The sequence below is a fragment of the Amblyomma mixtum genome, chromosome 3, assembly GCF_055824585.1.
Source record: "Amblyomma mixtum isolate Tamu chromosome 3, ASM5582458v1, whole genome shotgun sequence".
Lineage (NCBI taxonomy): Eukaryota > Metazoa > Arthropoda > Arachnida > Ixodida > Ixodidae > Amblyomma > Amblyomma mixtum.
In genome coordinates, this window is record NC_143014.1 from 234,998,420 (window position 1) to 235,013,611 (window position 15,192).

The 15,192-nt window shown below is 44.7% G+C and overlaps 1 protein-coding gene across 2 annotated transcripts in view; it reads right to left on the reverse strand.

Moving 5' to 3' along the window:
* LOC149354057 (uncharacterized) overlaps nt 1-13,738 on the reverse strand; it is a 28,992-nt gene extending 15,254 nt beyond the window's left edge. For both annotated transcript variants that reach the window (XM_089583042.1, XM_089583041.1), the window contains exons 1-4: nt 13,617-13,738; nt 11,268-11,301; nt 8,730-8,791; nt 5,524-5,708 (exon numbers count right to left, since the gene is read on the reverse strand). In XM_089583042.1, the coding sequence (XP_089439168.1) occupies nt 5,524-5,708; nt 8,730-8,791; nt 11,268-11,301; nt 13,617-13,716 (381 nt within the window). In that variant the 5' untranslated portion in view covers nt 13,717-13,738. The remainder of the gene's footprint in view (nt 1-5,523; nt 5,709-8,729; nt 8,792-11,267; nt 11,302-13,616) is intronic.
* Nucleotides 13,739-15,192: the final 1,454 nt, after the last annotated feature.

The window sequence follows — 15,192 nt, forward strand, 5'->3', positions numbered from 1 at the left end:
ACTCGTCGCTCCCGTTGAGCAATACATAGCATTTAGCGCCTAGATAAGCTTATTAAAAATATGCCTCCCAAGATAACAAACTAATTTGCACATGACATATCTGCAACCAGTTTAAAAATTGATCAACAAGTACTACATGCACTTATTTGCACAATCCACTTTTGAAAAAATTGCCACCCATGGGCACTCCAAAAGATTCTCGTGCACATGCTACTAGAAGTGCCTGAAGGCTTTGTACTTTCGCCACTTTTATTCGTCGCGTTGTAAAGGCCAGTGTCAATGGCGCCATTAGGTGTCACAATGGAGCACATTGGAACAGACTGGGGAAGACAACGAGGTGGTGTGGAGGAAGGGGGACTGGGAGCAGGAAGTGGTTGTGCATGGTGCTTGGTGCGGGTAGGGAGGACTGTGTGAGTAGGGAGGACCACCACACTCATCCTTATCGATCCATGAAGCTCGCATTCTTAGCCGAATGCAGTTTAATCTCCTACATACACCAGCCAAACGTCATCTATACCGGTACACTTCCACACGTAAGTGCCTAAACTGTCCACACACACATGCAGACATAGAACACTGCCTTACACAGTGCCACGCAGCCTTCCAGTCCCCCGCCTATCCTTTCCCCCCACCCTCATCGAGGCCCATCTGGCTCGCCTCCCTGGATCTGAGGCTGCAACGTGCCCTCGTCACCTTGGCCCAGGATGTACTGAACGCATAGTAGAAAGGATTTTCTAATAAAAGAGTCACACCACCACGATCACTTACAGGCACTCACACAGACAGGCTTTGTGCCTCTTCCAGCCTACCCTTAACACAATGGAGGTGAGCCACACGAGGTCTGCACAAAATTTAGAACTCAAGACTTAAATTTCTGGCCAAACAAAAAGTGACACACAGATGCATGAAAGTCATGCTCCTAGAATGAAACTGTTCCCCTGTATAAAACATCTAAAGAGATTACATATAGTAATTCTTTTCAGTCACCACACATACTGTTTACTAAAAATCAAATTTGAGCCTACGCACGTCGAGGGCCACTATTAGCAGAGAAGCTTGAAATGTCGCGTGAGCTAGGGCCTGTATGTCACTTATGGCAGGAGATTTACTTATTATCAGGCGGCTGTAAGGCATGTTTACAGGAATGCACTCTTAAGAAAAATGTCTCGAAAGGCTCTCTCGTAGCGCAGTAACAGGCATTGGAAATGGAAGTGTTTGCATGATTTTTCTGTAGTATACCCACCACTCAATGTCTTGGCTAGCAAGTCAAGCAAATGGTGATTCGAGGTGACATTTCTGATCATCCTCTTTTTTTGCCAGCACGAACTTACAACAGAAGTCTACGCCATGAATCCAGCCAGAATGCATCAGCCACTGTACCCAGGAGGCAGCGGCACACGCTAGAGTCACAATTACCACTGGGCTAATTACGACTGGCCAACAGCAATTGTGCGGGAAGCGTAGTGAAGCACAAGGAGACGATAGGATGTATTTTATGGCAGAACTAGTCTAGATGAGGAATGGCTCGAGCAATTTATATGAGGCGGCAAATACGTTCCTGCTGCCCTGGTAATTCATGCTAGATACATCATGATCAAAGAACAGCCTCCCATCTTTTTTTTTGTTTGTTTGCTTGCTTGCTTGTCCGATCTCTTCTACAGCATTAAAGTAGGTGACACGTTCAAAACGTTCGCAGCATCGGATTCCGCGAGCTTACCGCAATGGTGTCACCCAAAAGTGCCGACGACGACGGCGCTCTGGCATGCTACCCCTAGTCGTCACTAGGCATCACTTGTTTCTAAATATCGAAAAAAGTATATCGAAAAAAAGTATAAATGTATAAAAAAAAGTATGTTCTAAATATCGAAGCCACAGCGGATGCTGTTTTGAATTGACCAAAGCTTATACTAAATGGTCGACTTATGGCACTGCCTTAGTGACAACATCACTGTTTCATATTAAAAGAAAGATATATGATCGCTTTCAGTGACACCTCAGCAGCGAAGCTGGCTTGCAAGCAGATCAGGTCAGTCACCCTGCAATGGCGGCAGCTGCTACACGGCTGGGAGCATAAAACTAGCTTGTATTGCAGCTATTACTCTTATCAGCAACTCGGTACAGGTCAACGATCCTCATGGAGGACTCATTTCTGGCATTCCCGTATTCCAGGTCTTATTATTTACGAGAACAAGAAAGTTTAACACCGTTTTCTGACGCTGCCACTAGGGATCTGCCGTAGAGATGTTTACCTGGCGCGGTCGGCTTGCAGGCAGCGCGGCCATGTATTTGGCTGTGGAGGCAGTGCCATCGGACGGCACTCTCAGTGTTCCAGTATGTGCCGCGAACACCTTGCGCAAGCACCAAAGTACCATCCGCTTAAATGACTTACCAGGCTCTGCGATCCTAAGCGCCGGAGGCTGCTCTCGTTGTAGCGAGGCCTGAAAAGGAGACATAGTGAATCATTGATAACGATCAATCAACAAAAAAACTTTTATAGTAAATCTCACGACACTGTGCCATCTGCACTGCTAGATATTTGCAAATGTCGCTTCGCTCCGGACCACCGCATCACTTTGTTCGTTCCACCACAATCCAGAACGGTGGCGAATCTTGTGAAAACGGCGAATCGTGATTCGAGATAACCGCAGTTAAGTTTGGTATCCATAGTTAAGCATAACCGCGTTTAGACTGCCCGTGTGACTGCAGGTCAACCAACAGCAACGTTTCAGCATCAGCAACATTACAACCAATATCAAAACAAAAATAGTGGCTGACAGTGCAAGATGGTCATCTGCACATGCCATCTGTTAAGTACGATCGTCGGCTAGACTTGGCACATAAATTGCAGCGGCAAGTTCGGGGTGCGATCATTATGTGGGGAATAAAAAATTTCAACTTTGCCAAGAAAATTCAGGAGTGCAATCATTACGCGACTAAACACAGTAGATATCTTGTTCTAACCATAAGCTTCTTAATACTTGTGTAAAAAAAGTTTGTTTTCATTCCTGATTGGTGACCCCTAGATTCGCCTCTCTGAGGAAAAAAGAATCTGCAAACCAGCTCCACACTGAGGCTTGGTTTACACATACTGCAGTAGTTCACAGTCCCAAATATAGATGCTACAGAGTTGCAAAGTGAACGAAGGCATACAAGCAAGAATACCTACCATGAAAGCCAGCAATGTGTTTGTGGCTAAGGCCTCCATGCGCTTCAGTCAAGGTGATCGACCTGAAAGATGTAAAAATAATGTATGAGAACGGAACTGGACGATACAAAATAGATTCAGCAAAGCAATGAACGGTGTAGCAAGCACACTACATTTATCACGAAAGCAGTGCACCGCAATTTCATTTTGTTGTGTTAGGTATTAGAGTGTATAAGCAATTGAGGCCATCAAGCACCAACCACAGCTAAGGTTCAGTGGTTTGTTTTTGTGTTACAAACTAACACATCCTAATTAGATGATCCGGGGTGGCCGTGAGCTGCGGTGTAGGTCACAGATGCGGCTCGGATCTGCGTGGCTATGGCTGTGGGGTAGGCCAGAAGCTGCAGCTCCTGTTAGACCCCTATCCTGGGAACCTCCACATGCCACGGGTGTGGCCATAAAATTTTTAAAAACTATGAGGTAGAGTCAGGTCGCATGCCATATGTCTAATCCTTGCTCTCTCTCTCTCTGCTCTGCTGTGAAACGAAAAACCCAAGAGATGAAATCTGCAACCGACGGAGTTACATGTTCGGGAGGAATCACTCGAACTGCATACCACCTAGGTAAACTAAAATTCAACCCGCCTAGGACTTCCCACAGGTGTGCGCACAGAAGAGTATTCAAAAGTTCTATATCTAGAACACTGGTATCGCATCGTGTTCCAAGAAGTCAGATCAAGGTGATATGCGAAATTCGGGGTAACTCTCGACAAGACTGCCCAGGCATCGGCGGGGCCCGCTGGACTCGCCTGACACCAGAGCCACCGGAATCACCGGGCTGAACGTGGCGCTGATTTTTACGCTGTCTTGAGCTGTGTGGTGCATACCGTAATTTGCGTCAATGTTCCTCGTTAACGGATCGCGCCACAAGCAACGCGTGTCACACAGTACATTCGATGTCATCGAAACTGACTGCAACATCTTTCAGCAAATACACAGGTTGTTTTGTATTCAGTTGATTTTTTCGCACCATAAGATGCTTACACTTCCGCGCTCTAAACGCAGGGTTAAGAGTCTTTTGCACTACAGCGCTTTGAAATTTGTAACAGTTCCAATTTATACAAAACGCTACGTTCTATCAACCTGTCACACAGGATGTCTCTCCTATTGCTTCATTTTCGCTTTGAAGCAGGCCATTCGGTCTGCAAGTATCATCTACATGATTTTGGAGATAATAACTACACTATTAATTTCACTCTTATGTCCAACTTTTCTCCAATCCTATTTTTTCTCTCCTATGCATTTAACATCGCAGTGGTGGGGAGGATATATCGTTTTCCTCTAGACTTTCGGCGCTCTCCTTGAAGCATGACGCCTCAAAAATTGCAGAAACCACATGAGAAACACATGAGGAACACACGAGAAACACAATCAATACACCACTCTTTTAGGCCAATGCAAGCAAGTCTGCTGCAAGATTTCACGCACCTCTGCAGAGGCAGAAAGCAGTTCAACAACGCTCTATGCCAGCTTCCCCCCGACCACACTCAAAGCTCTTTAAATTGTTCAACTAGCCACGTTCGTGCAAGTAAATGATAAACATACATAAGAGGGTATTGGCATCACCTATTAATCACATGGTCTGCCAACAGTTGTATACTGCCTCCTACTGCTCCTGGACAATTATGCAAAACGTTTCTCGCATGGCTACAGTAAGCCACTCTAACCCTCATTCAGCTCATGGACAAGAAAAAAATTTCTGGTTACATTTTGAAGTATTGCTCAAGAGAGGCTGCACCTCATTTAGCAATCCAATGGAACAAAATGCAAAAATTGCCCTAAGACTGGAAGAGACATCCAACGTGATGCAAATTTTTGAAGAAGGTGAATGTACACACATGGACTAATATCGTTAACTTTCACTTGCTGCAAGATGCTCGAACACTTCATGAACTCTAACCTGGTAAAGCACTTCAAGAAAAATATCTCTTTTACCCCCACTCAGCATGGGTTTCACTTCAGTTTATCATGCGCAACACAACTAAATGAACTCGGATGGGAACCAGGACTGCGCCTCAAGCTATAACACTGGGCATAGATGCATCAAGATCAGGTGAGCAATAACAGCGGCTGGCTGGCAGTTCATTGTACACAAAACCACAAGAGACTGATCACTGAACCTCCAAGCCATATTTGTGCGTCATCATGCTTTAGCTATCACCCCAGCGTGGTTTTGTGCACAGATTTCAGGAGCTTAGAGAAGAAATGCTGAGAGAGTTCTAACTCGTTGCTCCCGTTGAGCAATACAAAGCACTTAGCGCCTAGATAAGCCTAGATAAGCCGGGATGTAGGTCGGGAAGACAGGTCGGTGCCACTTGCCCGGTGCGCAGTGGCGGTGGCGGTCCGGGATGTCGGCCGGGAAGACTGGTCGGTGCCACTTGCCCGGTGCGCAGTGGTGGCGGCGGGTCTTTGTGCGCAGAGCCTGCTGAGACCATGGGTCCACGCCTTTCTGGATGTTTGAGCGTGTGGCTCTGCGACTCCGTAGACAACACTGTGCTCTCCCACTGTGTATGGAGAGGGGCACACAGGAAACCTAAGAGTCCCACCCAGGGCTACAGAAGTGTGAAGCACTGTTCACTCGGCACAGTCCACCTGTTGTACTTGCTCCGCAACTTTTCTGACAACCAAAATCCCTTTCTTACTTTTCATAGCTAAATTTCCACATTCCTTTGTAACTAGTCCTATCATATGCCCAACAAGCAAGTGCCCTCAAGCTGAAACCTTCACTCACATATTGCATCACACATTGGTTAATATCATAAGCTTGCTTTTATGTCATGGCAGGAAAACTTACCAGCAGTTAGTCCTAGTCAAACCACTCCCATATACCACCTGCTATGAATTTGGCTTCGGCCATATCAAAAAGAAGCAGCGACAAATGGGATTTAACCCTGTGACTGGAAACAGCAAAGTCACTGAGATAAAATTGCAGATTTTCATCCCACTGAAAAGGTTCTAGGGTGCATGTGACATGAATGCTTACCAGGTGAAGGTTGTGACCTAGCTCAATAGGTTGTGATGGCTATTGAGCTACGCCTTAGAATGCAACAATAGAGTGGCACAAATTAGCACCCCAAATGCTGCCAGGTGCTTCTCCATAGAGAAATCTATTCCATTCAGTGGCTGCTAAGTGCCTAGACCACCATTTAGTGCACAGCTGCAGGGCCATGGGCAAAGCTCAGCCCTCTAGCTGACAGGCTAGCAGCAAGGAAGCCCTGGAGCTAAAGCCACATCAGGAAAAGCTTAGGCAATCTTAGATTATTTTTTTTTTATTTTCTACTCATTTGCAGTTTCGCAATGCCTTCAGGAATAAGTGGTAACATTTCATGGCTCTATTCACAGCATTTGCAGAGATCCATCAGTCTGGATGAGCGACAAAAAGCAACCAGCCCTGAAAACATCCCCTGCTGGTGCCCTTCTATTCCTGAAACTGCAGAGCACAATGCCATGCATCGACATTGGCAAGCCAGTTGAAGCAGGGAGCTCTAGAAGACTGAAGCAGAAGAGTAGAATGTGCCCACGGGCATGTTCTTCTCTTTTCTCGCCTAACATGCTATTTGGGGGGGGGGGGAGGGGGCGAGGTTAACTAATGCATTTACACGGCTCTGTATGTCGACTGAAATTAAGTTGAGCCCCCCCACACACCGCATGTCAGAAAAAAAAAGCTTGCCCGAAGGCACATTCCAAAATGAAAATGCATTATTCACTGGACTACTCGACCACCCTTGCGCCATCGTCCTCACTAGTGCTGTCGTCATCATCACTGCTGCGGTCCCACAGCACGCGGTTGTTACGTTCTCATCCCATGAAATCCATAGAAACACATTTACGAGAATAGCAACCATGCTTAGGCACACGGTGCAACACAAACACATCCAACAGAAAAGTCGTCATACTTATAGCTACACAAACAGCAATCTTAATGTATGCTTTGATAGCGCCTGTCATAGGCTGCATTCCATGCCTAGGCAGGGACTTAGGAACACACATGTTTTACAACAAATTGAGGTGGAAACAAGAGATGGTGCACAGAAAGCGCTGATTATATAACAAACTTCACTGCAATGCAATTAAAAATGCTTTTCATGTTCCCCCACTGGCACATTCCACAGCACATCCACAAGCAAGTCAGTATATATTCCCAAAGCTCAGCCCATTAGCTCACAGGCTGCCATGCGGATATCAGAAGGTGGGATTAGGCAGCATAGGGATACTGTTCACTCCCTCAAGGAATCAGTGGGCTTTTGTCACTTCTCCTATTCTGCCATCCGCTTCATGCTGATTGTGGCCATGCCACCGCCTAGATTCCTCAGCTCAATGTAGGCTGGCAGTTGTGTGCACGTGGCTGCTTAGGAATGGCTCTCCCTCCACGCAGCCCTCTGGCTCCAGTTCTCGGCCAATGCCTCTCAGTGCGAGGGAAGTGGGCGCGTGGCGGACAGCAGTGCGGGAAGCACAGCTGATTGAAGAGAAGCCTGGCGTATGCAAGTGCGATAAGTCGGTTCTCAGTTGGAAGCGAACGCAAAGGGAAATAGTTTTTCTCTTCAAATAGTTTCAAAACAAAGTTAACTTCTGAATCCAAGCAAACAGTTTGCAACTGGAAAAGAAACAGAAAAAAAGGCAATTCACAAGAACTGAATGGCATAAGCCAAAAGATTAGGTTTACAGAATTCACTAAGGCAACTGAAATAAAAATGAAGTGGAAAGAAAAAAAACGCTTTCACATGAAGGCCCTCCCATGAACGGGGGACGCATAGTCAGGGTTTCACTGTAGTCATTGTTTACAATAAAAGGTCTAGCCTTGTTACCAGTTTACCATCCACAATAACTTTACATTAAAATGAACCTAAAACTGAATTCTGCGAAGCCTTTGAGAGCAAAGTGCACGGACACACAGTCAGGGGAGCGCCACCTCCCACTGACGGGCATGTGCCGCACGCGTAGAACACTGCTCCGAACCATCAGCCCAGGCATCATTACTGTTAGCTGAGTGCCAGATCATTGGAGGATCCTCATTTTAACTTATAATTACGTTACGTTTGCCAGTAAACTGACCTAGCAACCTGTTTTACATTACACAGTTTATTCGTGCCGGTCGTCGGGTGTGCATCTTATCATTCATACTTTCATTGCAGTATGCATCAGAAGAATTTACCGTAACTCAGCTAATTTGTGTCACAGCATGAAAAAATGGGCTGCATAATCGGGGCACCGCTAATCCCAAGTCCTGTGCAGGCCCCATGCAATGGCCACACTGTGTCATAACTGCAGAAAAAAGTGCAGCAGTCACACGTGTACATAAGGTAAATTTTAAAGACCATTTGTCTAGCCAACATTCAGCTGCTTAATGCACACAGACTACAATTTTTGCCATGATGTTGATGTTTGGGTAAAAGTAAACCAGACTAAAGCTGGACATTTTTTTTTTTCCGTATGCCCGCACTTGAAAATGCCTCCAACTTCAACCAGAACCCAGCCATGCAGAGGAATTGTAAGAATTTCGTACACCAAACATTGGCAGCACTCACTCCTTAAGGCTGGCCCTCGAGCTGGGCAGCTGCAGATGTCCCGCAGCTGCTGGTGCCCCTCTCTGCAGGATGAACGGAAACGGCCACACTGAAACCTTCCACACTGATTCAAACTTGCAGCATTAACAGTAGACAGCTTTCCGATTAGGAGCAATCCAGGGTTGGATAGAAAAAAGAATTTCCAACGCTGATTATTAATTATACAATTTCGGTCAGCTCCACAGTGTGAGTCGACACTTTTCTTCAAGGTCTCAATTTACGTCTTGACTCATTCCTGTAATAATAAGTTAGGGAAACAAATACTACACACATTTCATATAAATCAATACAAGAATTTCTGCTGGTAAAACAAGTAAACGAAAATTACGCTTATTGGAGTCGTACCACGCAATGTAAAACATGAAGCCATGCAATTAAAAGCAACAAGGATTCCTGGGTTCATTTAGGATGCCTGACATGAACTTTTCTAGCGGCTGAGATCAGACACTGAGCACCCTCCTTCGTGGTCACTGCGTAAAGACCCTTAATCAAGATACTGTGTATCATGAATTGTTTTCACAGCACCAGGAACCAGTTTAGCACTGCTAGGCCACAAACAGCATTTCACTTCGCCTAGTGCAGTCTAATCTCGATACGAATCTCACGGGGTCGTGAGCAAATTCGCATAATCCCAGGCATCGTATCACCTCAAAAACAAACAAAATCGGTATCGAGCATCATGCGAAATGTACTCGCACAGACTCATTTATGGCTGACAGTATTTATTTACGGCCACATGCTGCCACTCACTGCTCCTTGTGCGCACAAACTAGGAATTGTGGAGTCTGTGATGTGTGGGCCGAGCGCCACTGCTCGCAGCTTGCACGTACACATCCGTAACGGATGTGAGGAAGTCTTCGGAACATCCGAAATTAAGCACACTGTTCACAATGTACTCGGGTCAGGAATTTCCCGAATTTGTAACATCCCTAAATTTGCATCAACCGCGTTTGTAGTACCTAGTACATGTTGTGAAAGGGAGAGATCCGGCCCTGTGTCATGGCAAACTTCTTGAAGGTACAGAGTTACACAGAGATGGCTAGAGAATATGCTGGCATTGCACTCATTCATCCACTTGGGAAACCGCGGCAGTGCAGCTTTACTTCTCTGGGCAAGTACAAGCAAAGCCCGAGAATAAGTACGTACTCAGTCGTACGAATACGACTTTTTTTGCCAAAGATACTTTCTAGGAATGCTTCTCTAGTTTTCAAACGTGGCAAATACAATACACGTTCGACTGACAAAAGCACTATATTAAATATATATCATAGGCTAAAATTGAGGAACACCACAGTGCAGCTGCATTTTGCTTCAGGAAGTATTATGAGGCAGCTGAAAGATGAAAAGAGCCTAACAGCTGAACTTGAGTTTTTTTTTTTTTCACCAAACGGAGCGTCGTCAAACCGTCCAGCCAAGTTTGGAAAAACACGCAGAACATACAGAAATGATCCCTTTTTTCATCCGAGTTGTATTGTTCTGCTTGATGTGTTCTGAGTTATTTGTTGTACCATACTGTCATCAGTCTTGTATTCCATTTCATAAATTTCGATTTAGTACTGTAACCTTTAACTAAGAGCACTTTTTAGCAGATATATATATTTGTTGTCCTACTTAATGAATCTCACGTCAGTTGTTGCGATGTGCTCTTAATAGCGCTTTTTTTTTATTGCTGCACAGAATTCAGCGTGTTCGAAATGTGTATTTTAGTTTTTAGAATTGCGCTGTTTCCAAACATTCCAAACTGACAAAGTTTGCGGTTTAGGGCTCAGTCAGGTACACCGTACTTTGTCCTGGACATATTTGTTTTCTCTGCATGGAAAACTGAGAACAAATAATGTGAAAGTGAAATTAAAAGAGGCCTACCAGAGAAAGATAAAAACATGCTTATTGGTGTTCCATTGTATGTACTAGTATACAGCACACAAAAATGTGCCACATGGGGACGTAGTTTACCTTTTGCCAGCACTCGAAGCAAGTGGGACTCTTGTGTCCTACTGATTACACCAATCGAGAATAGAGTATACTTAAGTGAGACCAGGTATTCACAACAAGTAATTATATTAAACAAAACAGAGCCGTTTGGAAACAGCCTGATCTGAACAGGATGAGGACAACTTTAACAATGTCGTTACTACATATCGAAAATAACAGGAGAGCTGGAATACTTCCTTGGGAGACACCAGAAGAGACAGGAACATTACCTGAATAATTGTCAATACTAACAAATTGTATTCGATTAGATGGCAAGCTAAACCACAGTTAACTATGATGCTAGGAAGACCAACTTGTTGAAGCGTGGAAATTAATTTAGGACGGGAGACGAGGTCCCATTCTTTACTGAAATCTATAAAAATGATATCGATCTGGCAGGACTTCTGACAGACGGATGTGAAACTAAAATCCAATGTTAGTTCGACAGACATCAGCAAAGTCTGAAATTGCAGCAGAAATGCTTAGCAGAAAAAAAAAAGAGGAAATGCACACATTCAAAGCACGTACCTGGGCCCAGCACCGCATCCAAAAATCCGATGCCCTGCACCGAGAATACATCAACAAAGTCAACAGGGAGAACCGGCACTTGCAGAGAAGGTGCAGCAGGTACTAAACTTCCATTACCAAGAGACACGCCTACCAGTCTAGTATACCAAACTTTTCTCACTCTTCTGCTCATGAAGATCCAAAGCACCAACTGTGCTCTCGCATTGCGTATGGAGAGGGGCACACAGGAAACCCAAGAGTCCCACCAAAGGCTACAAAAGCGCGCAGCACTGTTCACTCGGCATAGTCCACCTGTCGAACTTACTCCGCAACTTTTCTGACAACCAAAATCCCTTTCTTACTTTTCATAGCTAAATTTCCACATTCCTTTGTAACTAGCCCTATCATATTCCCAACAAGCACAGTGCCCTCATGCTGACACCTTCAATCACATATTGCATCACACATTGGTTAATATCATAAGCTCGCTTTTACGTCATGGCAGGAAAACTTACCAGCAGTTAGTCCTAGTCAAACCACTCCCATATACCACCTGCTATGAATTTGGCTGTGGCCATTTCAAAAAGTAACAGCCACAAATGGGATTTAACCCTGTGACTGCAAACAGCAAAGTCATTGAGAAAAAAATGACAGATTTTCATCCCACTGAAAAGGTTCAAAGGCACATGTGCCATGAATGCTTACCACGTGAAGCATGGCTATTGAGCTAGGCCTTACAATGCAACAATACAGTGGCACAAATTAGTGCCACATGTGCTGCCAGGTGCTTCTGCATAGGGAAATCTATTCCATTCAGTGGCTGCTAAGTGCCTAGACAACCACTTAGTGCACAGCTGCAGGGCCATGGGCAAAGCTCAGCCCTCTAGCTGACAGGCTAGCAGCAAGGAAGCCGTGGAGCTAAAGCCACATCAGGAAATGCTTAGGCAATCTTAGATTATTTTTTTTTTATTTTCTACTCATTTGCAGTTTCACAATGCCTTCAGGAATAAGTGGGTAACATTTTATGGCTCTATTCACAGCATTTGCAGAGATCCATCAGTCTGGATGAGCGACAAAAAGCAACCAGCCCTGAAAACATGCCTTGTTGGTGCCCTTCTATTCCTGAAACTGTAGAGCACAATGTCATGCATCCACATTGGCAAGCCTTTTGAAACAGCGAGCTCTAGAAGACTGAAGCAGAAGAGTGGAATGTACCAACGGGCATGTTCTTCTCTTTTCTCGCCTGACGTGCTATTTGGGGGGGGGAGGGGGCGAGGTTAACTAATGCATTTACACAACTAAGTATGTCGACTCAAATTAAGTCAAACCCCCTCACACACACCGCATGTCAGGAAAAAAAAAGAAGAGCTTGCCCAAAGGCACATTCCAAAATGAAAATGCATTATTCACTGGACTACTCGACCACCCTTGCGCCATCGTCCTTGCTAGTGCTGCCGTCGTCATCGTCGCTGCAGTCCCTCAGCACGCGGTTCTTATGTTCTTATCCCCCGAAATCCATATAAACACATTTACGAGAATAGCAACTATGCTTAGGCACACAGTGCAACACAAAGACAGCACACAGAAAAGTCGTCGTACTTAAAGCTACAAAAACAGCAATCTCAATGTATGCTGTTATAGTGACTGTCATAAGCTGCATTCTATGCGTAGGCATGAATTTACGAACACATATGTTTTACAACAAATTGAGGTGGAAACAAGAGGTGGTGCAAGGAAAGCGCTGATTATATAACAAACTTCACTGCAATGCAACTAAAAATGCTTTTCATGTTCCCCTCCTGGCACATTCCACAGCACAACCACAAGCAAGTGAATATATATTCCCCAAACCCCAAGCTTAGCCCATTAGCTCACAGGCTGCCATGCGGATATCAGAAGGTGGGATTAGGCAGCATACGGATACTGTTCACTCCCTCAAGCAATCGGTGGGCTTTTGTCACTTCTGTCATTCGGACATCCCCTTCATACTGCAAGTATCCCGCTCTGATTCAAGTACTGTATTATTCCCTCGTTCTTAATTGCACATTTATTGCACCACTTCAAATGCCTGCTAGAACTGCACCGTAATCTGCTTCTTTCAAGAATACATACTATGCACGCACAGTGTACCAATCTGAAAGAGAATCAGTCTTAAGGCTTCTCGATCCAGCACATCATATGGCCCTTTGTTAGTCTACAGGAACCTTGAGAACTTGTCCAGTTAAGAGCCTAGACATTGCTATCAATGTGTGGAGTCCATCTAAAGAGCGAACAAGTCTATGATGTAAGGTCCAATTGCTTGGTTATCACCCATGTCGCAGTTCAACTCAAACATAAGCACCGAGGTTGTATGCCTGTAAACCAACTCACCAGCAGCCTTTCCTCCCACGTGTGAGAATTCTAGCTGATCATATTGAAGGGCCCCTTGACAACTGCCCAACCAAATGCATGAATGTGGCGCAAGTTCCATGCTTACCTCTGCTCACTGAAGGCGATAAATTTTTCCCAACTGTTCCAAACAGGAACGGCCCACTGCAAGCTATTCAACAGCACTTCTTTCCCTTCAAGAAAAATAGTCGTGAACAGTTCTACACAGATTGACAGATTGACAAATGAGCAGATTCTGTTACGTGTGCAATTATTGGAAAGACACTCTCGGCAACTAAAACCATAAGCAAGGACATGACTATCCTCCCTGATGAAACATTCGCAACCCTCATGGCAGTATATAAGATTTTAAAAAACAGAATAACAAAACCTCATATACATGGACTCACAAGTGCTGTACCGGCCATTTCGGGTGCAATGAGAAATATGCAAGCCAGTGCACTGTCATTTAAATAAATATGCATGACGGTGCTTGGGTGTACCACGAAGTCACTGAATAAGGCCTGCAATCAACAATTTTCTGGGTCCCAAGCCACTATTACATGGAAATGAAGGTGACAAGGCAACAGCATTTGCATCCAAAAATATAAGACCTGTGGATATTACCCACACTCCTTACCTGGATAACAGATGTCAGATTAAACACAAAAATAACTGAAATGAAGCAAAACAGACGATTAAGCCTTATATCAGTGACTGGAAACACCAGCTTAAAAACTGCCATTTTAGCGGCTTCGACAATACTGAGGATAGGCCATACACATCAGATGCACTCATCTCTACTTATGTCAAACCCTCACCCTGTATGTGATAAATGTGGGCATAGCAACTTTGTTGTGCACCCCCTCACTAAGTGTAATCGATGCAAGAACGACCGGACAGCACATTTTCTACAAATGTACAAACAGTGCACCCAACTTATCCCTAAACTTCTCCTTGCACCAGATTCATTAGTCCCACTGCAAAGAATGCTCAACTTTTTAAAAGAAAATTGGTGTTCTATTATTCACCTCTTGAGTGAACAGCTGACATGATCCCGGAGTTTTGTGCTGCAGTGCTGAATTTTTAGGTTGCTCAATTTTTCCAGGTAATGTTATGCCCACTGTTACTCTATCACTTTCTATGAATGTCTCATCCTGGGTTAATCCAATGTCTCTGGAGCTCATTGGCCTTGATGTCCTTGCGGTAAAAACACCATTAACCATCATTTCGCTCTCATGCACCTTTCTGACCTCACGACACTACAGATGCCACTGTGGCTAAGAGGTCAAAGTAACAGGATCGGACCGCGGTCATGACTGCCGTACCTCAATGGAGGCGAAATTCAGAAACACCTGTGTGATGCGAAACCTAAGCACACATTAAAGACCCCCCACGTCGTCGATATTACTTCGCAGCATCCAACTACCGACTGTTGCGCAAATCAGAGAAAATCTAAAAATATTCTCTCGGCTTAACCGCGCATTTGTTCGGGCTAAAATTTCGCACAGAGGTTGCATTTGGTGGTCAGTTTTGTTTTTTATTATATTTAGGTGGGTTATTTGCTTGATTCAGTCAG